General features: G+C 44.1%; 1 protein-coding gene across 1 annotated transcript in view; it reads right to left on the bottom strand.

Annotated features, from left to right (window-relative positions):
- Window positions 1-24,380, bottom strand: part of ANKAR (ankyrin and armadillo repeat containing) — a 158,617-nt gene that overhangs the window by 128,435 nt on the left and 5,802 nt on the right. Inside the window, exons 2-4 of the mRNA XM_033944111.1 lie at window positions 19,586-20,208; window positions 3,481-3,918; window positions 347-510 (exon numbers count right to left, since the gene is read on the bottom strand). Of these exons, the coding sequence (XP_033800002.1) occupies window positions 347-510; window positions 3,481-3,918; window positions 19,586-20,180 (1,197 nt within the window). The 5' untranslated portion in view covers window positions 20,181-20,208. The remainder of the gene's footprint in view (window positions 1-346; window positions 511-3,480; window positions 3,919-19,585; window positions 20,209-24,380) is intronic.

Genomic DNA, 24,380 nt, shown 5'->3' with positions numbered 1-24,380 from the left:
CTGAAACTGAGAGAGGTATTTGAACTTTCAGTCCATCAAATTTTTAAAGGTGTACAGCTGAAAACCTGACAGAGGCCTCCTGCACCATGCAGGGAATGAGTTCTCGGACCATGATACCAGCCCTTAATTCACCCCCTTATGCGCTGCACCTGCAACACCCCCCTCCCCCCAGTATGCCATTGGCTTTCACATAGAGAACATCTAAATTCAGGAAGAAACTAAATTGTCTTCTGACTCAGAAATCCTCTCTATGTGGGGGTTAAACACCTACAATAAAGCAACAGACCAGTGATATATTTTTGATAAATCTCTAGTTTTCAGAGCACAAAAATGATGAATTTCTGACCTTCATATCTTCTGGAAGATCTCCAACTGAAGGTGTACCAATGTCAAGCTCAATTCCACCATGCATGTGGAAGTACTCATTCGGTTTGAACTGAAAATGCCGACATCTGAAGTTTGGTCCAAGCATCATTGGTGGCAATTCTCGTTCAGTCTTTAGTTTATCATCTATTGAACACAAAACAATCATTACTTTGAAGACAAATCAGAGTATTCAGCAGTGGTAGCTGGTGACTTATACTAGGTAATAGAGAAGGGATTGAACGTGTTGGTGGATAAACTTCTCCCCTTCTCTGTCACGTACAGACATACATACACAGATCCCTTCTTCCTACCACAAAAACATACAACCTTATATTTGTCAATTATGTAATGGTAAGGTAGATTTTCCATACTCTGCTAATCCTGACCAGCTGCCGCTATCTTTTACTTCCCAAGTCTCTTGCAATACAGCAATGATAATTTTAAACTGCAAACTCCCAAACTATTTACTTGCAGTCATGGGGCATATATGTACTACTCCTAACTTCCAGTGTATAATATTCACCCAGGGCTACAATTACCTATTCACGCACAAATTGAATTCAGACCCCTCATTTCTTTTCAATAGCAAATTGGAAATGTGGGACCCTGATGAAATAGAAAGGAAAAATACTGCAGAAACGATGTATTTGATGCCAAGTCTTTATTTCAATCAATGACCGTTATGTTAATGTGGTCCACATTAATATAACATTCAATGATTGAAATAAAGACTTGGCATCAAGTACATCGTTTCTGCAGTATTTTTCCTTAGTTCTCTGTTGTTCAATGTCTAATGCAGGACTGTTAGATTCTTCTCTTTGTGCTCTTTGGACCCTGATGAAATAAAATGCGATTAAAAATCCTCACTAACATTTAGAGTGGATTTTCATTTACTCCTGCTTTAAGAAAAGCTTTTAATGTCAGATATACTAAGTTTATGGTATAGTAATGCATTTGGGAATTGTAAAATCAAATACATAATTGTTCGACTTGGTGCACATTTTTATGTTGGGTTGTAAAAAAACACATAAATTTAAATCTTTATTACTGTTTTGAGGAAAAAAAAGGAGGCTAATAGGCCTGGTAGGGATGGTTTTCCTTCTGGGATGGGCTAGACTCAAAAGCGTGGTCCAGTGGCCAGAATTACTGAGGTTCCCTCATAAAGCAGTTTCAAAGTCCTGATAACTCAGTGGGTTCCAAAGCTAGCCTCCTTAAAAAAAAAAAGAAGTTCTGCTGGTCACCCAGACCTCATCCTCACTCCAAGTTGGGAGCAAGAGCAATCCTTACTTGTTCCTTCCCTCTCCCCCTCCCCCTCCAACTATATTGGATAATTACAGCATTTGAGCCCTGTCAGTACTGCTTGGAGTCAGCCTGCCTAAAAGGGGACTTGTCCATACACATTTGGTTTTGTAATATTTAAACACTATTGATCAGTTTGTTTCTTATATTACCTAGGTTAAATTACAAATCAATATATGCAACATTTATTCTTTTTTTATTTCTCTCTATTTAACTGTAGTATCAAAATCTGTTCAACATCAAGAGTTTTTTTTTCTCAAACACAAAAATAAAAAAAATAAAATTTGAATAAAGTGGAACTAAAATCAATATAATTATTTACAAAACATGACAGATCCTGGCACCATCACGGCCTCTGGCTTCAAAGAGCTCAGATGCAGTGAACAGAGTAACACCGGTGGAAAAACAAATCTTATGAGAAACTTGTATGGTATATAAGGATTGTTATTCTTCTTATAAGAGACTAAGAGGGCATACCACACCACAACTTACATCACCCCCCAGCATGGGATGCCCAAAAATATGCTAAGTGCCAATACTGTAACAACAATCATGTGTGAAATTGCTGTTCTTGTACAAACCACGGGACAGTCCTGTTGAAAACGGGACGTATGGTCTCCTTACTCATGGAGGGACAGAGATAGATGTTGGTTGGGAATGGAATGAGGTCTGGAGGAGAGGAAGCATGCAAGAGGCAGAAAGAAAGAAAGACAGAAAGAAAGAAATATTGGATTTATAGTCAGAAAAAGGAAGTGCAACCAGAGACTCATGAAATCATCAGACAGCAAAGGTAGGAGAAATGATTTTATTTTAAATTTAGTGATCAAAGTGTGTCCGAATTTATATCTGCTGTTTATATTTTGCACTATGGCCCCTTTTACTAAACTGCGATAGCATTTTTTAAGCTTAAGGAGCCTATGAGTGTCAGGAGTAGTGCGGGGCATTCAGCACAGCTCCCTGTGCTAAAAACCGCTATCACGGTTTAGTAAAAGGGAAGGGGGTATATTTGTCTATTTTTGTATAGTTGTTACTGAGGTGACATTGCATATTTTAAAGTCATCTGCCTTGACCTCTTTGAAAAAAACCGCGAATATAAATGATAATTAACATTTTCTCTGTGTACAGTGTGCTTTGTGTTTTTTTTTAAATTTTATTGTTGGTAGATTGTTTTGACTTGGTAATTTTAAAAGTAGCTCACAAGCCAAAAAGTGTGGGCAACCCTGGCCTAGAGGCTTCCTGCAGTGCCCAAACAACCCCCTCCTGCTACAATCACATAGCCTGGGTTTCAGCTGTCCTCCCAGAGATCAGAGCCACTGAGCGGTGGGTTTCTTCCCACTTTTTTTGTGAGGAAGGAGAGAATAAATGCAACAGGAGGGAGGGACCTGGCACCACCAGGTGTACCTCTAGAGAAGGCACTCCAGACTAATCTTCCCCAGCTGAACTGAACCACCCTAGCCAGCATAAGACCAGAAGCTTGTGACAGACTGTCCACCGAACACTGTCACAAAGGACATATGCTCTACAGTTTATTCAGTAGTTTCTCTTTCTCTAACTCACAAGTTTCTAGATTCATCTGCTACTGATGGCAAAGAAATACAGATTAAGTATGTGTATATCATACTATATTCAAAGCATATGCTATGATTGCAGATGCTGTGGCTTGCAGCAGCCCTGTTTCCAGGATAAACTGCCCCCTCCACCCAGAGTAAAACTCACTCTTATGCTGATAGTGACATTACAGGCCACTATATTTGATATAAAAATAATTTATATAATAAATAAATTCAAAGAAAACTATTTAAAACAAATACTAACCTGATATTGGTGGAATAAGCTTACTTAAATCTGGAACTTTTGATTTTTTCTTTAGTGCAATAAAGCATGGCACAAGAAAGCTGATTAATTTCATACAAGTTAAGCTCTTACGGATTTCAGCCTTTTTCTCAATGTAGTTCGCCACTATCCTATGTTGAAGATTTGATCTCTGCTGCAGTCTTTGGTAGGTTGTTAAATCAAGTTGCTCTTCCAACAGTTTTATCTCACTAGTAAGGTCATAGGCAGCATCAAATGTGAATATATTGTCATACTGTTGAACTTGAGTGGTGTAATAAGCCATCTTCAGTAAGATGCTGTCTGCATACTGCATGAACAAGTTTACTTCTCTTGGGTTATCAGGATCAAATGTTGGATCCACATTTGGAGCATTTGAATATATTTCTGCAAACTCTGGTTCTTGAGAAATATCAATTAGACCTATATCGCCAAAACAATACACAGATAAAATCACTGTGGCAAAAATGTGCCCCATCTTTTAGAAAGCAAATGCAACAGCAATTTCACAAGAGCTCAAAGTTTAAGAAGGTGTGAAATTTTCCTGATGTGTAAATTTTAGTACGATACAAAAGCAAGACATGGCTATGCCAACATGCCTTGTGTGACTATCTATGCAATGCCTGATCCTATAAATGGTGCCTAGCGGTGCCTAACTCCTAGGCACCACTCAGTGTGGTTGTCAATCAACCTCCAAGTGCCAACTTAGGCACCAGTATTTATTTATTTTATTTAAAAAATTTCTTCTAAGCATGTAACGATAAAACATATATATTTAGATACATACCAACATAACAAAACAGTATCATATAGGCGCTTTTCCTACATATCCTAAAAACATCTCTGCTTAAAGTAGCATACAGCAGATAAAAGATTGTACTTACCAAGCTCTAAAATAGCTTTCACAATATTAAGATAATAAAAAGCCTTAACAAATAAAAAGGTTTTTAGTTGCTTTTTAAAGACATTTTTATCCCTACATAATCTCAAGTTAGGCACCAGAATATTAGGCCAGGGTTTGCCTGGCACCTATTCTCCGCCCCCTAACCACGCCTTTCAGGTAGTCACCATTCTGATTTCCACACACAATTCTTAATTAATCTTTTTTTAAATGAGAATTTAATGATGTGGTCAATTACCATGCCAAATAAACCAATTAATCAATTTTGAGTTCTGTGTGGAACTCTGCTAGGCATCCCCAATCTAACTTAAGCATTACTTACAGAATCAGGCCCTAAGGGCCACTATTGATGGCCACCTAAAAAACAGCTGCCGATCACATGTCAATCATGCAATGGCGCATTTGTAGAATCGTGGCTATGTGAAAGGTAGAAGCCGGAAATGTAGGCCTTTAAAATCCTGGCACCTACCTTTCAGAAGAATCACATCTGCAGAGGTGCCTTAGGAAGGTTAAGGTCACTACCAGCATTAACCACCCCTACAATAGGACAAGGACACCATTTATGGAGGCGTTCTAAGGCTCCTCTATTTTTTAATGACATTTTAATTGTTTTTTTTAATCAGTGCAGCCAATCAGTGTGTTGATTAAAACAATTAAGCTAGGTGGTAGGGTGCCTACTGCTATCTCAAGAGATGTTATTAGAATCAGGCCCTAAGTGCATAATTCAGCATTAGAAACAGTTTTTCCCTGTAGAAGACTAGGCAAAAGATAGAGTCGGCAGGTGACTATGAGCACTAACCGAAGGAAAAGCAGCTTAAAAATGTTTAGTGACATCCTGTCTTCCCTGAGATGTCAAAAGACCTGGCCTGTTTCTCTGTAAGAAAGAAAAAAGGAAAATGATTCTAAGGGGTCCTTTCACAAACCTGTGCTAGAAGGCGGCATTAGCCTGCCCTTACCAGGTCTTTCCTGTGTGCTAAGACTTTCTACCACAGCCAGAAATGGCCAATTTTCCATTTTCAGAATTAATGGCCATGCGTTAATGTGGCTATTAGTGTGTGACATTAACAAAAATTAGCACGTGAGCCCTTACCATCATCTATTTTGTAGACAGTGAGGGCTCACATGAATTCTACGTTAATCAGTTAGCATAAAGCAATGCTGATGCACTAACTGATTAGCACAGAAATGTCCACTCTCTGTCCCCCAGAAACATCCCTTGATCAAAAAACAGAAAATATTTTTTTAGTTCATGGGTAGCACATGTACATTTGAAACTTACTGCAGGATGCCTCAGTGTGCCCTGCGGTAAATCCTTTTAAGCTGTGGTAAGCAGGGAGAGAGGAAGAAAATGTTGTGGGGGGGGGGGGGGGGGGAATGGAGTATGTCAGGTGGTAGGGTCGGCTTTGGAGGTGGAGCAGGGAGGCAAGGAGAAATCTGCGGCGGTGGCTTCAGCGGTGGGGGGGAGGCAGGGAGAGAATTAAAAAAGTGTGGGGGGAATGGAATGTGTTGGGTGGCAAGGTAGGCTTCGAGGGTGGGGCAGGGAGAAATCGGCAGTGGTGGCTTCAGTGGGAGTGGGGAGAGGAGAGAAAAAGTTGGACTCATGGAGGGTTAGAGAGAGATGTTGCTTGGTGAATAGAATGAGGTTTGGAGGAGAGGAACCATGCAGGAGGCAGAAAGAAAGAAAGAAATATTGGATGCACAGTCAGAAGGAAGTGCAACCAGAGACTCATGAAATCACCAGACAACAAAGTTGGAAAATGATTTTATTTGCAATTTAGTGATCAAAATGTGTCCGTTTTGAGAATTTATATCTGCTATCTATATTTTGCTCTATATTTGCCTATTTTTCTATAGTTGTTACTGATTGCATATTTTAAAGACATTTGCCTTGACCTCTTTGAAAAAATCCCGAATATAAATAATTAACATTTTCTCTGCGTACAATGTGCTTTGTGTTTTTTTAATTTTGTGGTTACCATTATGTATTAATAAGATTATATTGTGTGTATATGAAAAATGGATGGAAGAAATTGCATTACAATCAGTACTATTATTATGGGGAGTGGAATTTGGCGGGTATGGGGCAGAGCTTGGGCAGGGGTACTCGGTTGTAATTTGTTAGGCTTAGGGGGAACTTGGTTTGAAAAGGTTGAGAAACACTGCTCTAAGAGATCTCATGTACTTATCCCACACCTTCTTGAATACAGACACAGTCTCTGTTTCCACCAGCTCTTCTGAGAGACTGTTCCACGCATCTACCACCCTTTCCATAAAAAAGTATTTCCTTAGATTACTTTTGAGCCTATCACCTCTTAACTTCGTCCTATGCCCTCTCATTCCAGAGCTTCCTTTCACATGAAAGAGACTTGATTCATGCACATTTACACCACGTAGATATTTAAATGTCTCTATCATATCTCCCCCTTTACCGGCTTTCCTCCAAAGTATACAGATTGAGATCTTCAAATCTGTCACCATACAACTTTGATGAAGACTGTGCACCATTTTAGTAGCCTTCCTCTGGACCGACTCTATCCTTTTTATATCTTTTTGAAGGTGTGGTCTCCAGAATTGTACACAATATTCTAAATGAAGTCTCACCAGAGTCTTATACAGGGGCATCAATGCCTCCTTTTTCCGACTAGCCATACGTCTTCCTATGCACACTAGCAACCTTCTAGCTTTTGCCGTCACCTTTTCAACCTGTTTGGCCAACTTAAGATCATCACATACAATCACATACAAGTCCTGCTCTTCTGTCATGTACATAAGTTCTTCACCCCCTAAACTGTACCGTTCCTTCATGTTTTCACAGCCCAAATGCATGACCTTGCATGTCTTATCATTACATTTTAGCTGCCAAATTTCAGACCATTCTTCAAGCTTCGCTAGGTCTTTCTTCATGTTATTCACACCATCTGGGATGTATATTCTATTGCAGATTTTGATTTTATCTGCAAAGAGGCAATCTTACTTGACAGCCCTTCAGCAATATCGCATATAAAAATGTTAAAAAGAACAAGACCAAGAACAAAACCTTGAGGCACACCACTGGTAATATCCCTTTCTTCAGAGTGATCTCCATTGACCACCACCCTCTGTAGTCTTCCACTCAACCAGTTTCTGAACCAGCCCGTCACTTTGGGACCCTCTCGAGGGCACTCAGTTTATTTATTAAATGTCTATGTGGAACACTGTCAAAGGCTTTGCTAAAATCTAAATACACCACATCTAGTAACATAAGAACATAAGAACATAAGCAATGCCTCTGCTGGGTCAGACCTGAGGTCCATCATGCCCAGCAGTCCGCTCACGCGGCGGCCCCACAGGTCCAGGACCTGTGCAGTAATCCTCTATTTATACCCCTCTATCCCCTTTTCCAGCAGGAAATTGTCCAATCCTTTCTTAAACCCCTGTACTGTACCCTGCCCTATTACTCCCTCTGGAAGCGCATTCCAGGTGTCCACCACTCGTTGGGTAAAGAAGAACTTCCTAGCATTCGTTTTAAATCTGTCCCCTTTCAACTTTTCCAAGTGTCCTCTTGTTCTTTTATTTTTCGAAAGTACATTCCCTCTATCCAATTCTCTGGCCACCCAGTCAAAGAAATTGATCAATTTGTCTGACAAGATCTACCTCTAGTAAATCCATGTTACCTTCGGTCTTGTAATCCACTGGATTCCAGAAATTTCACCATTCTCTGTTTTAAAAGTGTTTCCATTAATTTGCTTACCACAGAAGTCAGACTTACTGGCCTGAAATTCCCTACTTCTTCCTTACTTCCACTTTTGTGTAAAGGAACAACATCCTCCCTTCTCCAGTCCTCCAGTACCACTCCTGACTCTAGAGAAGCATTGAAAAGGTCAGTCAGCGGAGCCAACAGAACTTTCCTAAGTTCCTTCAACACCCTTGATTGTACACCATCTGGCCCCATTGCTTTGTCCACCTTTAATTTAACTAGCTCCTCACGAACACAATCCTCTGAAAATCGATCAGGGTCTACCATTACTCCATCCCTATTCATGCTTGCTCCAGGTGCACCAGAAATATTTGTTAAACAAGTCAGCCTTTTCTTTATCAACTTCTACATATTTCTCCCCTTCACTTTTGAGTCTCACAATGCCACTTTTGCACTTCTTCCTATCGCTGATATATCAAAAAAATGTTTTGTCTCCCCATTTTACCGTATCAACTGTTTTTTCTTCCATTTGTATCTTTGCTTTCCTGACTCGACCAGCCTCTCTTAACTTTTCCAGATATTTTTTATCTATCTTCCTCTTTCTGCGATCTTTTGTAGTTTATGAAAGCTAACTTCTTATTCCTTACCTTCTCACCTACTACTTTTGAGAATCAAAGCGGTCTTCTTTTCCTCTTACTTTTACTTACTTGCCGCACAAATAAGGTCTGTTGCCCTTACAATAACTTCATTCAGTTTTGCCCGCTGCATTTCTATTCCTTCCAGATGTTTCCATCCAGACAATTCCTTGATGTAATCTCCCATTTGAACAAAGTTCATTTTGTTAAAGTCTAGAACAGGGGTGGGCAAACTTTTTGATTCGTGGGCCACAATGGGTTCTTAAATTTGACAGAAGGGCCGGGGGGGGGGGGGTGAAGAGTCTTAAAAAAAAATGACCTAGGACCTAGACTAGAGCCTCACCTGGTCAGTTTGTTATACAAACTATTATTATAATATACAGTGGTACCTTGGAATTACGAGCATAATCCGTTCCAGGAGCATGCTTGTAATCCAAAATGCTCATTTATCAAAGCGAGTTTCCCCATAGGAAATAATGGAAACTTGCTTTGATACGTTCCCACCCCCCGAGGCCAGCGGTGCTGCTCTATCCCCCCACCCGAGAACCGGCATTGCTTCCCCTGAAGGCCCCCCCTGTGATCCGGCACCCTCCCCCCACGATCCGGCACACTCCCCCGCTGCGATTGGGCACCCCCCGCCACTTCTTACTGTCACCTGGGCCTGGGCACCGGCACCGGCATATCATAGAAACATAGAAACATAGAAGATGACAGCAGAAAAGGGCCATAGCCCATCAAGTCTGCCCACTCCATTAACCCTCCCCTAACAACTCCTAAGGGGGCCTCCTCTTCTTGCTGGGTCTTGAGCATCTGCGCATGCTCAATGCCTGCGAATTCACGTTCTCTCCGAGATCTCCGAGAATCTCGGAGAGAGCGTGAACTCGCAGGCCTTAAGCATGCGCAGATGCTCAAGACCCAGCAAGAAGAGGAGGCCGATCTTCGGGCACCGGCACCAATGCACAGGACATACCGGTGCCAGTGCCCAGGCCCAGGTGACAGTAAGAAGCGGCGGGCGGGGGGGTGCCCAATCACGGCGGGAGGGGGGCCGGATCGCGGGGGGAAGGGTGCCGGAGCGCGGGGGGCGCCACTCGCAAATCAAGGCACGCTCAGTTTCCGAGGCGCCAATTTTGCGAATGTTTTGCTCGTCTTGCAAAACACTCGCAAACCGGTGCACTCGTAAACCGAGGTACCACTGTATATATATATATATATATATACACAGTGTTCCCCCGGTGGTTTGCGGTTGGCGGTTCGCGGTCCTGGTCATTCGTGGTATTTTCTGCCTGCGAACCGCCGACAAGGAGAGGGCAGCGGGAGAGGCAGGAGAGAGCAGTCAGAGTGCCACGAGTGCAGGAAATCACTCGCAGTACGCTCCGACCACCTCTTCCTGCACTAAGTCGGGACTTATTCAATCAAGAGCCAATCATGATTATGCAGCTCTTCCTCTTTTCCCAAGTCCGGATCATTGCATCTCCTTCAATTCCCTAGCTTAGGCACCCCAACCCTAGCTACTACCCTTTAGGTGCACCCCTAAAGTCAATTCCTCCCTCATCTTCCCCCCTCCTAAGAAAATCTGAAAAAGATTTTGTTGCATTTAAAACACCCCCCCTTGCTTAGGCTGCGATCAGAGCTGTACTTCACACTGTTCCCCTCATCTTTCCACTTCCCACAGTGGAAATTACTTTTTTATTTTACAATTTCCTCGCCTTCCTAGTTTGTGCTTCACTGCTAGGAAAAGCAACGATACACAATACATACGTATCCGTATAACTATCCGTACACACATGTATGTTAGACGGGGGTAGAAGCAGCCGAAGTGGTCGAGGGAGGCGATCAAGGCAAAAGAATCCAAAGAAAAGTGCAATGCGGAATCAGGCAGCTGCAGCCCTGCTTCCCTGAGCGCCAACAGCAGAACCCCGGAGGGCTCCAGCCACCACTTAGCTCCCTGGCCCTGATTGCCACTGCTACTTACGGCAATAAGCGGGTGTACGCGCCATCCTCCAGCACACCAAACTTCAGACTCGCCCTCCTGTGCTCCAATGTAGCCGATCAGCATGAATGGGATGGAATGTGGCGCAGGCTTTCTAGGGCAGCTCCAACCTCGCTCTGGCTCCCCCTACGAGCCGTGCAACCCCTCGCACCAGTAGATACAGTCCTGATGTCAGCCAGGAAGGAGCCGCATGGCATCTGGCAGAGAGGAAGAGGAGAGATGGGGGATGCTCCAACATGGGGGAAGGGCGTGTGGAAAGCAGATGCAAAAAACTGCAACACATAAGAGTCAGGCAGAGGATTCCCGCCCCCAGGAGGGAGGAAGTTGGCCCGGCATAGCACCAGCTAATGCTCTAGGTCCAGCCCATGTGCAAAAGAGTGCTTTGCGGGTCAGATTAAAAAACTAAACGGGCCGGATCTGGCCAGCGGGCCATAGTTTGCTCATGTCTGGTCTAGAACCTTTACTTCTGAATGAGCCCTCTCTATACTCATTTCGATATTAAACCGTACCATGCAGTGATCACTGGATGTCAGATGATCACCCAATGTAACATCAGAAACACTTTCCCCGTTTGTAAGCACTAAGTCCAGTATGATCCCATCCAGCGTTAGTTCCATTACCAACTGCTTGAACAGCTCTCCTTGTAGAGAATCCAGGATCTCCCTACTTCTAGAAGACCCCATAATAGGGATACCCCAATCAACATCCGGCATATTAAAATCACCTATTAGTAAAACTTCCCCTTTTTTAGACATATTCTGAATGTCTACTATTAAATCTCTGTCCACTTCTTCCATCTGTGAAGGAGGCCTGTATATCACACCAAGGTAAATATCTTTACCATTCCTTCTTTCCAAATTGATCTACAGTGCCTCTTCCTTGCCCTGCAGATCCTGTAATTGTGTGGTTTTAATATGATCTTTAACATATAATCCTACTCCCCCTCCTTTTCTTCCTATCCTATCTTTCCTGAACAGATTATAGCCCATTATAACTATATCACAGTCATGGTTCTTCATGAACTACATCTCCGTGATCACCACTATATCCAACTCATCTTCTTCCATCACAGTTTCAAGATTCAGAATCTTGTTTCCCATACTTCGAGCATTGGCAAATACTGCTTTCTAGACATTGCCCCCTTTTCCCATCCATGTAGAGGTTCAATCTAGGAGAGCAGAGGCATAGTCTGAGCTCCAAAGATCCCAGTCCTTTTCCAACTAGCTTTCTGGATCTGCTGATAACATTTGCTTAGCAGACCCTTTGCTCTGAGGGTGGGGGTGTGCTCCCCCCCTCCACGCTACTGCCAGAGCAGACACAGAACTGGCAGACTAAGTTTTATAGTTTAAATAGGCATCATACAGCAAGCTTAGAAAATCAGATGTAAAGTCCTAAACAGAAGGACCAGATGAGCCCTTTGTGTCCTCACTGTGCCTCCTTGAGGGTCCAGCACCCTCTATGTGGTGCCATTTTGCTGTGAATGCAGATTTGGCCTTTACTGGTTCTGGAAACTACGTAGACCCCCCCCCCCCCAAGAGTGACCCATCTGTAGTCCTAGAACACTTAATGGATCTAAGGAGGCTGAGCCTGAGGCCCCTGGCCTTCCCTCACATGCTCTGCAATGCATGGAACATGGGATGCTTCTTGGCTGGCTATCCAGTGTAAATCTGGCATGAATCCATTGTATCAGGGCCTGTGGAGTCCATCTGTGGTGAATTATTGAAAATCTGAGAGATATTAAGGCAGATAGAGGGTTTTAAAAACAAATCTAGAAATCCAAGATGGCTGCCACAGTAGTAATTTTGGCACAAAAAAACAGCCCATGGGAGCCAAAAAGAAACTCCAAAAATTCAGGGATTTCTAGAAGTAGGAGACCACCAATCTGGCCCCAGGAACCCTCAAAACTGCAATTCTTTGATTCCTCCAAATTTACCCATAGGCTGCAATAGCCACTTGTGCTTGATGTGCAGGGAACTGCTTATGCTGCCAGTGCAGTTATGAAGAAAACTTTCTGCCTCAGGCAAGCAAGTATTCCAGCTGCTTGCTTCTTTGGGTTGCCAACTAGACTTTAAGAATATGGGCTGAGACCCCCAACTTCCATCAATCCACTTGCTTATCTAGCCCTCCAGACTAACCCAGGGCTTACACAGCCTGCGCTCAAAATCCAAACAGAGTCTGGGTTGAGCCACTCTCCCAGGGGAATGGTCCCCATGCCTTCTTAACTGGTAAAGCAGGCTGGCTACGTGGGTACACTTAGAGACACCTACTAACAACAGATTTCTTTGACAAAGTCTGTATCTTCTTGCAGTCAGAGCTGAACCTCTGCAACATAAAGACTCACAATTCAGGAAGAAAGTACTTCAAAAATAAAATAATAAAATCAGATCAGAAGACAACTTCTCAACTCACTTGCAGAAGTGAAAATTGAGGGGCTACAGCAAAGCCCTCTGGGAGAAGAGGTAGCACCGTAAGATGATTGGCAGCTTCTGCAAGGATACACATGGTTTCGGGGCGACTACCCATTAGTTCAGGATCTCTGCTCCCATTGCATTGGAATAGACTATGTAGTTAGTGCATGAATTAAGTTCAGGATCTCTGCTCCCATTGCATTGGAATAGACTATGTAGTTAGTGCATGAATTAGCCTGAGCTGCTATGCAGGCATGGTAAGTATTACAGCTAGCGGGACAGCCGCGTAGACCCTGGAAGATTTAGACTTCTTCATGGAAGACTCTACAACCAAGGATTGGTGGGAGAGCTGAGCCTTTTCAAATCCCTTACACGGGACCGTCCTGTATCGGGATTCCATCTTGAACGGAATGGCAGGGATTGTGTACGGTGTCTCCAAATTCCGGAAGAAAGTCTGCTGCAAAACCGGATTCAAGGGAAGGCGAAGGGATTCCTTCAGTGGGTGAGGAAGCTTCATCTCCTCCAAATATTCCAGGGTGTACCTGGACTCGGACTGGAGGTCCAGTTGCAGCGCCTTGCCCATATCCATCACGAACCTTGTGAAGGAGGAAGGTTTGCCTGCAGAATGCCCTTCAAGAGGCGAAGCCGAGTGGGACTTCGGAGCAGCAGAGAACGAGGGGGAAGCCTTCCTTGAGTACTGCGCTGGTAGGTCAGTGTCCACAAGCACAGACGTCGAAGAAGCCCCGCTGAGAGAACGAGGGGGAGTCGACAACTGCTTGCGTTTAGAATGCCTGGAAGGCGAGGAACCAGGGGTCCAAGGGACGGAGGCCCGGGGAGCCCGCCCCGGCGAGCCCAGGGAAGAAGAGACCTTCCTATGCGGCAGCGAGGCAGGAGTTTTCGACCTCGAAGCTCCTTGGCTCGGAGACCGAGAAGGCACGGGTGGTCGTCGAGGACGAGGGTCAGACAGCATGATGGCCGACGGCTCGATGGACCCCGTAATGCTTCGAGCGAGGCCGGGAGGTGGGAGAAGTCCGCCTCGAGGTAGGAGGCAAGGAGTCACTCGAGGAGAAGCGTCGGGACCAACTCACCTTACCTCAAGGGCCCTCGGCGCGACGCTTAGGCTGGTCAACAACGAGCGAGGTCAAGGCCGGGGCAAGCTGAGCCAAAGCAGAGGAGATCTGTGAGGTTAAGATAGCCTTAAGCATATCCTTGAACATCGGCACCGAGACCAAAGGATTTGGACGGACAGGTACAGCAGTGCGCTCCAACGAGGGCGACCTCGATGTAGAGTATTCCCTGAAAGTGGAGGCACGCTTTGGAGGAGGTCTCGCAGAGGCCAGCAGAACCACACTCACTGCCTGGGTGGCCAGAGACTCCGAGGACGGCTTCTTCGGTAGCTGAACTGAACCTGAAGGAGGAAGAGGAGACTTACCCGAGGCCAAGGTCTTCAAGGCCGGAGCTGCCAAAGCCTTCGTGGTCGAGGGAGACTTACTCAGGTCCGAGGTCTTCGAGGCCGATGTTGAGATCGAGGTTGACTAGGGTCGAGGTCCTATCCTCAGGCTAGTCCATGGTGAAGAGTTCCGCATTCTTGGCCCACCGTCGACGAAGAGCCCGAGGTTAAAGAGTGGCACAACGCGGGCAAGAAGCTGTAGGGTGATCAACACAGAGACAAAGTATACACGAATGGTGCGGGCCAGTTATCGAGAGCACCCGACCGCACTGCGTGCACTTCTTGAACCCGGTAACAGGCCGGGACATAAGGAAGGAAAAAAAGGCTGCGGCCACGCGAGGCCGGGTGGCCAAGGAAAAAACCAGGGTTCCCTGGTCACGATTGAGGATATTAAAAAAAATTTTTTTGACAAAAAAAATAAAGACGCGTTGGGCACAGCGACTTCTGATCGTAAAAAAACAATAAAAGAAGCCGTGATGCAAGAAAGGCACAAAAAATTGACGCAGAAAAGAGAGACAGGGCTTTCTGGCTCCGCGGAAAACTAAGAACTGAGGACCATGTTGAGGAGACACACACCCTAGCTGAGCGGGAAGGCACACACATGCACGGTGCAGCATTAGCAAACTTTAAGATCTTCAATCAAGTTTGCTTGAAAAGTTGTCCGCGACGGGGCTCCGTGGATGACGTCACCCACATGTAGAGAATATGCTGCCTGCTTATCCTGGAATAACTAATATACCCCTGTGATAGGAAGGTTAGAAGAAAAGAGCAGCTACTAGCAGCTAACCAAAACTTACCCAGCCCAATTAGTAATATATCTCCCACTCAGTGATTCTTGGGCTTGCTCAGTTGTGGGGTGCAGCTGATTGATTTGAACCAGGAATACAAAAATCTAAAAATGATCTTGTTGTTGCTTTTTCTTATTTTTTTCTTCCAAGTCTCACAACTCCTGCCACTTCCATATCTCTTCACTTCTTAGCACTTCATCCCTCCAAAATGATCCATTCTTCTCAGCCTATCTCCCCTACAAGTCCCCTGCTCTTTGAATCCCACACAGTTCCTCTCCCTGTCCTCATATGTTTCTCTTTCTTCAGCCCATTCCTTACCCACTTATCTTTGTATTGCAGTCCATGATCCTCACCACAGCTTGCATTCACTTCAGCTCTGTTCACCCTTTCACATTCTATCTCTCTTTTTTCAGCCTCTTTTCCTCTCATAATCAGTGCCTATGTCTATGCTTTCCTTTCCCTTCTTCTCTATCAATTCCTCATTCCTTTCCCAGTGCCTCCTTCAACAGTTCTCCCACTATCTATGGAAGCCTGTCTGACCTATACTGCTGCTCTCCTCTGCTTTCAGCTATTAGCCCACTGCCCAGACATTACTTAGCCAGCCAATAGCTGCAGGGAAGGAAGAACCACTAGCTTAGGAGACACCAACCTTCTGTCCTGCTTTCCCCTGCAGCCTATTGGCTGACTAAGAACTGTCTGAACAATGGTGTGTCCTAAGATGCTAGTCCTACCTTCTTTGCAGCTTATTGCCTGGCTGAGGAATATCTGATCAATAGGCTGCAGAGGGAGGCGGGAGCAATAGCTCCAGAGATACAGCCTTACTTCCTGTTTTCCCCTGCAGCTCTCCATCAGGAAGATTTGAGCTCTGATGTTTGGGCAGTGCTGGAAAGAATATTAAGGGTGCTCTGGCACCTTAAAGATTGCTTCTAAGTGCATCTTGGCTGTGCTCCACCCAGTGGGAGTGAAGATCCATGTGGAAAGGGTGGACCTGGGTGTTACCCAAGATGAAAGACCTCCCCAACACTTGGTAGATGGCCATTGGGAGTGCTGGGTAGAGGTAACATAGGCCCAAATGAACTGGGGTGGACCTGGAGTCACTTCAGTGAATACCGAGAGGAATATGCAGATTGTCTGCAAGACCACCCTAGTGCCTAAAGGCAGCAGGTGGGAGTGCTGGTTAGCAGGAGTGGAGACCCAAATGGATCAGTGTAGACCTGAGAGTCACCCAGGTTAGCTGGGAGAAATATGCAGATGAGGATGCAAGACCTCCCTAGCACTGTTGGGAGCACTGAGTAGCAGCAGCAGCAGAGGCTTGAGTGGATTGGGGTGGACCTAGGAGTCATCCCAGGGAATACTAGGAGGAATATACAGATAGATTGAAATACATGCCCAGCTCCTGGGAATGTGGCTAGTGGGACTGATGGATAGCAGGCTTTATCTATCTTCACTGTCAGCAAGAGGCCTATAAATGGAGAAAGCTGATTATCCTGCCAAGATCTTTCCATGAACAAACTGAAAATCATTCATTAAGTCACTTGTGGCTGATGTGAGGGCTCATTCATAAATCAGAGAAATAAAGAGGACAATTAGGTTAAAATGAGGATAATTCACATGACTTCTGAAATAATGTTCTCTGGATTGGCGAGTCACAAATTCAACTTTTTGGATTCAAAAACAAACATCTTATTTGGTGAAAACCATAACACTGCCTTCCAAAGTAAGCACCTCATCCTGACTTTTAAACATGATGGCAAGGCTACTTTGCTGGTTCAGGGCCTAGGCAGCTTGCAGTTTCTGATGGAACCACAAATTCTGCTTTATATTAGAAAATTCTAGAGAACATCTTCAATCTGTGAGCTGAAATATGTTGCAGCAACACAACCTTAGGGCAACAAAACAAAGGAGAAAGTCCAACTTTGTCTGCAGAAAAAACCAAGCAGGAGAAACAAACAAAACTGCAGACTGTGTACAAGATGCAGGCAAAAATTTATTGTACCAAAATTAAAATGCAAATAAGTAAAATAAAACCCTTTTACCAATCAAGGGACCCAATCTTGTACACAGTCTGCAGCAACACAACCTTAAGCATTCAAGTAAATCTACAGCAGAATGATTGAACTAGGAGAGATTCTGGCATGTTTTTACAAAGGTGCAGTTCCAAGCAATGCATGCTAAATGCCAAACCACCCATAGGAATAGAATAGGCAGCATGACATTTAGGAGCAGATTCTGTATAGAACGCTGGTCTCAGCAGCCGCCTAAGAATCGTCTGAGAGTCGCACACCAGTATCCTATCCAGAATCGCGTCTGTCCTAAGGGACAGACGCCTAACTGCCCCGATTCTCTAACCAGTACCCATGTTACAGGCACCGGTTAGAGAATTGCCTAGGGATCCCTCGCCATCCGCAGACTGCGGCAAGGGATTCCACCTGCCGCGATCAGCTGAGCAGCCATGGCAGGGACTCCCCAGTGAAGTTCCCTGGTAGGAGGGATGCCTACTTCCTCCTGCTGCTGAACCACTGACCCCCCCCCCCAAAAGCATCAGGGCAGAAGGGATTTGCCCATGACCTCCCGCCGCCACCCACCCCAAACATCCCCCAGAACCTCCGATACCCTGTGAACAATAAGCCCCCTCCCCCAACATCCCCCAAGGCTGCAGGCCCCACATCCCTAACTCTACCCTCACCCCCCCCACCTCCCCCGTACCTTGAATTTGTTATACCATGGGCACCCATATCTATTTTAAGGCAGTATATCCATGATCCTAATCTGTACTTACAGACTACTTTGCATGTTTGGGATCGGGTGCAGAAGCTGAAGTTTCCTGATAGACAGTATTTTGCCCAGATGCCTATGTCTGACACCAAGGTTTTTCCCTGGTGGTGTGGAACCCTTTCGCACACAATGGACTCATGTGAGCCTTCGCTCTTTGGGACAGGTATGGTCCGATATACATATGTGTTCTTTTGACCATCTGCAGGACGAGTTTGGGTTGTTAGCTGTTGATTCTTTTTATTATACCCAATTGCACTCCCTTTTAAATAAGAATGCTTTTTGAGATATCTGTTTGAGCTCTACAAAGCTGGAATGAGCACTTGTGATGGGTATGGGGCAGGGGGGGAGGTATTTCCCAATTATATCAGGCCTTGTTGGTTTGCCTCTCCCCTACTGATCCATATAAAACTCAATGGGAATTAGATTTGAGGGTCACTCTTTCTCAATCATCGTGGCGATACTGTATAAATTTCTGTTTGCAACTTCCGTGTCCTTTGCTTTCATTGAGAACAGATATAAAATCTATTACCGTTGGTATTATAACCCAGTTAAATTATATCAGATCTATAAATTTGGTTCTGCGCTCTGTTGGTATAAGTGTGGGCGGAGAGGTGATTTTTGCCACCTGTGGTGGTGTTGTCCTGTAGTTAAATGGTATTGGCAAGACATTGGTAAGTTATTGGTTTCTATAGTGCGCAAGCACTGCTCCTTATTGATGGCATGTTGTTTGCTCAATGCTCCAATTCCGGGTTTTATGAAATCGAAGCATAGGTTTGCCTTACAACTGTTTTCAGCAGCACATCTGGAGATTGCTGTGTGCTGGAAACATAAGGGGTTATCAGACATGAGTAGAGTATGCGCTCACTTGGATTATTTACATTTCATGTCCAAACTGACGGCTATCCATCGTCATACTCTGTCTGTTTATCATAAGGTTTGGGATCCTTATTTGACCTGGCAAAATGCTGATTGAGGGATATGTGTTTGAGGGTGGTTGTTGGGTGCTACGTGGTCCATGAGAACACTTTATTTTTGAAATATGAGAGATGATGTTATTTTTGAGCATTCTGTACTTCTCTGAGGGGAGGGATTGAGGGGGGGAGGGGAGGGAATGGGAGTCACAATTGTTATAATATGAGGATATTTGGTAATTAGCTGATGTGGTTGCTGTATTGTGAACTTGTTGCTGTTTGGGTTTCTATATGTAAAAATTGAATTTAAAAAATTGGAAAAAAATATATACTGTATATGCACGAGATCTATTTTAATACAATGGAAGCAAAACATACAAATCAATCTCACACATATTCATGGTGGAAATCTTGGAAACCAAACTGGGTTGTGGCCCTCAAGGATCATGGTTACCCACTCCTGCTCTAGAAGAAATAAAAATTCTGTGAATGACATGCTTATTTGGTTTGGTTTGTGTCCATGGAAAGTTGTATGGAAATGTCAACATTTACTCACCTGCTGCGTTAAACTCTGAAAAAATATCTCTAGTTGTTTGTGGGGTGCCATTCGCATTAATATCCAAATTGGAACGCCACAAGTCAGAGAATCTGACTCTCTTCTCTTTAGGCATATATGCACCATGCCAGAGTGCTTTTATCATATAATCAATACTGATCAAAATTTGTCCCACTCTGGTATCATAATACGCTAGCGGAAGATGGCAGGATGTGCTTAGATCAAAATTGGCATCTAAGCAGATGGAAGGAATCTGGTTTAAACAAAAAATTCCAACTGTTAGTTCTCTCACCATTTGATGGATTTCTTTGTAGTCCATAAGGATGTCTGGTTCTACTGGTGCTAGCACAATGGCATTAGGGAAATTGAAGTTTTTCATTTGGTTTATCAGTCCACTTGGCAATTGTGTTGGGAAGCGAATATCATCTTTAGGAGCTAGCCAGCTGGCGGATGAAACTGCAAGTAATTCCTGTACCTCATTTCGATCAAATCTTTCAAAAAAGGCAGTGGCATATCTCTGTGCTGATAGTTCTGCGAGGAAAGTATCATCTTGTAACTTAAGCAGATTAGAAGATCTTTTGGCAGACTTCAACATTCTTTAACAATTTCCCCAGATTTTTCTTCTAGCATTAAAGAGAAAACATGATATTAAGAGTTATTTAATTTGATTACTTGAAACATATAACCTCATTGGTCACACATCTTTAGGCATGCTGAGGGATATCTGAGGTATGTGCTGAGACATTCACTATGTTCTTGCAGAGATGTTATCAGTCATCATAATGTTGCTACTGTGATGTCACTGACATAGCATGGGACTCATGTTTTTCTGAATAAAATTCTAAGGTAAGCCGCCTGAAAAATATATCTCTGTCAATGAAGGATTTCTCTATTTGTCAACTTTGAGGAGATGGCATTCCTACAGTGCAGAGATATTTCAGCTTGAGGAGAGGAGGCATAGCCTAATGGTTAGGGCAATAGCCTGTGACAAGGGGAACTGGGTTTGATTCCCGCTACAACTGTGACTCCGGATGTCACTTTGGCCTAGATGCACAAAAGTCAGTCAGTATTACCAACTGGATCGCTGTTGGCCAATTCACTGGCCGATTCCCCAACAGTGACTGATGCACAAACAAGTTTGCATGCAAATCATTTGCATGCCAATGTGATCGATTCAATCACTCAGTGAGCAATTGACACATGTGCAAAGCCCTAACAGCAGTGACAGGAAAGAAGCCTCCTGTCTTTGCTGTTAGGGCTTCTGGTTGTTTTTTTTTAAATGGCATAGATGTTGTGCTGTGTTAAACACATAAAAAATAAAAGCCATTAAACCCCTTTCTTTTTTTTTTTAAAAAAAGCCCCCCACGTCATGCCCTTCCACACTGCGCTAGCACCCCAAGCCACCGTCCACCCCCCCTGCCGCCACCGACCCGCACAAAATGGCAGGAGGGATGCTCCTGTCACAAAGGAACTCACTCACTCCCACCCACCCCCAAAAAGGCAGGAGGAATGCCCGCTCCCTTCTACCACAAAGGCGCACACCCCCCCCCCCAAAAAAAAAAAAAAAGGCAGGAGGGATACCTACTCTCTCCTGGCATGAAGGCGCCTACTCTCCCTCCAGGTCCCCCTGCCCCATACCTTTAAAGTTGGGAGCAGGAGGTACCGAAAAAAACCTCCTGCTCCTCCTCCCTGAACGATGACACTGGGCCTTAGGCCCATCCCCAGTGCCATTTGTTTTTGCCAATCAGGGACTTCCTTAGGCTCCTTCCTAAGAATGTCCCTGATTGGCTCAGATGCCTCAGGCCCCTCTCCTCCCCGATTGGTAAGTTTTGTGCATCCCCCAGTTAATCTTCCTTTGCCCAAGTTACAAAATAAGTACTGTAAATAACATGTAAACTGCTTTTCAAACAAGATGCTAGGAATTATAAGAAAAGGGAGGGTAAACAAAACTAAGAATGTTATAATGTATCGCTCAATGGTGCAACCTCACCTTGAGTACTGCGTACAGTTCCGGTCTCCTTATCTCAAAAAAGATAGCGGCACTAGAAAAGGTTCAAGAACAATCAAGATGATAAAGGGAACGGAACTCCTCTTGTATGAGGAAAGACTTAAGAGGTAAGGGCTCTTCAGCTTGGAAAAGAAATGGCTGAGGGGAGATATGATTGAAGTCTACAAAATCCTGAGTGGTGTAGAACATAAGAACATAAGAGATGCTGCTGCTGGGTCAGACCAGCAGTCCGTTCACGCGGCGGCTCTTTTGGTCAAAGACCAGTGCCCTAACTGAGACTAGCCCTACCAGCGTACGTCCTTTTTCAGTAGGAACTTGTCTAACTTTGTCTTGAATCTCTGGAGGGTGTTTTCCCCAATGACAGCCTCCGGGAGAGCGTTCCAATTTTCCACCACTCTCTGGGTGAAGAAGAACTTCCTTACATTTGTATTAAATCTATCCCCTTTCAACTTTAAAGAGTGCCCTTTCGTTCTCCCCACCTTGGAGAGGGTGAACAACCTGTCCTTATCTACTAAGTCTATCCATTTCAGTATCTTGAATGTTTCGATCATGTCCCCTCTCAATCTCCTCTGTTCGAGGGAGAAGAGGCCCAGTTTCTCTAATCTGTCGCTGTACAAGAGGATTGATTTTTTTACTGCATCAAGATTTACACTCGATGAAATTACAGAATAATACTTTTGAAACCAATAAGAGGAAGTACTTTTTCAGAGAATAGTTAAGCTTTGGAATGCATTGCTAGAGGATATGGTAAGAGCGGTTAATGTAGCTGTTTTTATTTATAACAATTTTTATTGATGATTGCACAGCAGTATAACAATAAAGAAAGACAACTGTATAAAACGTATCATCCATTTTTCATTTTGGTTTGTTATATATGCAACGTTATATAAACAATACGAAAGGCTATACATTGAACACTATCCTAAACTACATTCTACTCCTCCCACCTGCTACTCCCATAACACCCTCCCCCTTTCCCCCCTTTTCCCCCTTCCCCTCATTTCCCCTGTTTTTATTGTGCAACCCGTGGGATGAGGTAGTGAAAATATCGTTCACCGTAGAGATGATGAATGCCAAGTCAGTGGGTTTCTGCAGCTGGCATTGTGCTTGTTGCAGATTTCTGGGTCTCAGGTCAGTGAACCCACTATTTCCAAAGTCACACTGCAGACTTCAGAGCATACCCTGAAGAAAGCCACAGTATGGTGGCCGAAACGTTGATTTCTACCTGACAAAGAATCAGCGAGACCTGGAAACCTGCAACAAGCGTCAGTTACCAGGTTGAATACTAGTTTTCCAAGCCCTAGGTGAGGCATTAGAGCCCAGTCATTCTGGAGGAGCGAGTGGAGGCAGCATTTAGCATCCACTTTTTGAGCAGTGGGTGATGTTATGATCCGAATACTAGTACTAGAACTGATCATCTCTGTAGCAGCTCTGGCGATGTGCTTTTAATTAGGAAAGTGTTGTGTGGTTGTAATGGAGGTGGTATTACCTCTGTGGGTTTCTGCTGAGTCTGGGGACTCTGTGTTGTAGTGGGTTTGAGTGGTGGTAACAGAGATGTTGAGGAGAGGGAGATTTATAGCTCACATCCCACAAATACGCCATACGGGGACAGACCAAAGGTCCATCAAGCCCAGTATCCTGTTTTTAACAGTGGTCAACCCAGGTCACAATACCTGGCAAGATCCCTAGAGTAAAACTGATTTTATGCTGCTTATCCTAGGAACAATTTGTTTAAAAAATGTCTATGACTGCGTGGAGGCATTGTGAGCATGGAGCTTATGTGCTGAAGTAAAATTGATGATCGTGGAGTTCCTGCCCTGACACAGTACAACAATGAAATGGTGGCGTGCCTCGTTGGCAAGGAGAATCCAAAATCACTGCAGCACGGAACCAGCTTCACAATGTATGAAAAAGATAAGTGAAACCCCCATGGACTTGACTGTTATTTAAGACAATTAATAATTTTCACAGTTTTTCACTGCTATGAAAAAGTGGGGCAGACATTAGAAATTGGGGTTTTTTTGAGCCTGTGAAGTGTTTTCCCTATCTAGCACAGCCTGCAAGATAAGCTCTGGCAATGTGCAGGGATATGAGGCTTTTTCCCAGATTAAAATGATTTGCTGGAAATGTTCAGTCTGAAGTTTGGACTACATCGATGATAGAGACATTATTCAATAATATAACATATGGAGAGGTGTATTGGTAATTGAATTGTATATATGGACCCCAGACAGAGTAAAAATGTTTGGAACGTTTGAAAGTAACATAGTAACATAGTAGATGACGGCAGATAAAGACCCGAATGGTCCATCCAGTCTGCCCAACCTGATTCAATTTAAAAAATTTTTTTTTTTTTTTTTTCTTCTTAGCTATTTCTGGGCGAGAATCCAAAGCTTTACCCGGTACTGTGCTTGGGTTCCAACTGCCGAAATCTCTGTTAAGACTTACTCCAGCCCATCTACACCCTCCCAGCCATTGAAGCCCTCCCCTGCCCATCCTCCTCCAAACAGCCATACACAGACACAGACCGTACAAGTCTGCCCAGTAACTGGCCTAGTTCAATCTTTAATATTATTTTCTGATTCTAAATCTTCTGTGTTCATCCCACGCTTCTTTGAACTCAGTCACAGTTTTACTCTCCACCACCTCTCCCGGGAGCGCATTCCAGGCATCCACCACCCTCTCCGTAAAGTAGAATTTCCTAACATTGCCCCTGAATCTACCACCCCTCAACCTCAAATTATGTCCTCTGGTTTTACCATTTTCCTTTCTCTGGAAAAGATTTTG

This window comes from Geotrypetes seraphini, chromosome 5 (assembly GCF_902459505.1).
Source record: "Geotrypetes seraphini chromosome 5, aGeoSer1.1, whole genome shotgun sequence".
In the NCBI taxonomy this organism is placed as follows: domain Eukaryota; kingdom Metazoa; phylum Chordata; class Amphibia; order Gymnophiona; family Dermophiidae; genus Geotrypetes; species Geotrypetes seraphini.
The sequence above is the reverse complement of the archived record's forward strand: the minus strand, read 5'-3'. Positions and strand labels throughout refer to the sequence as shown.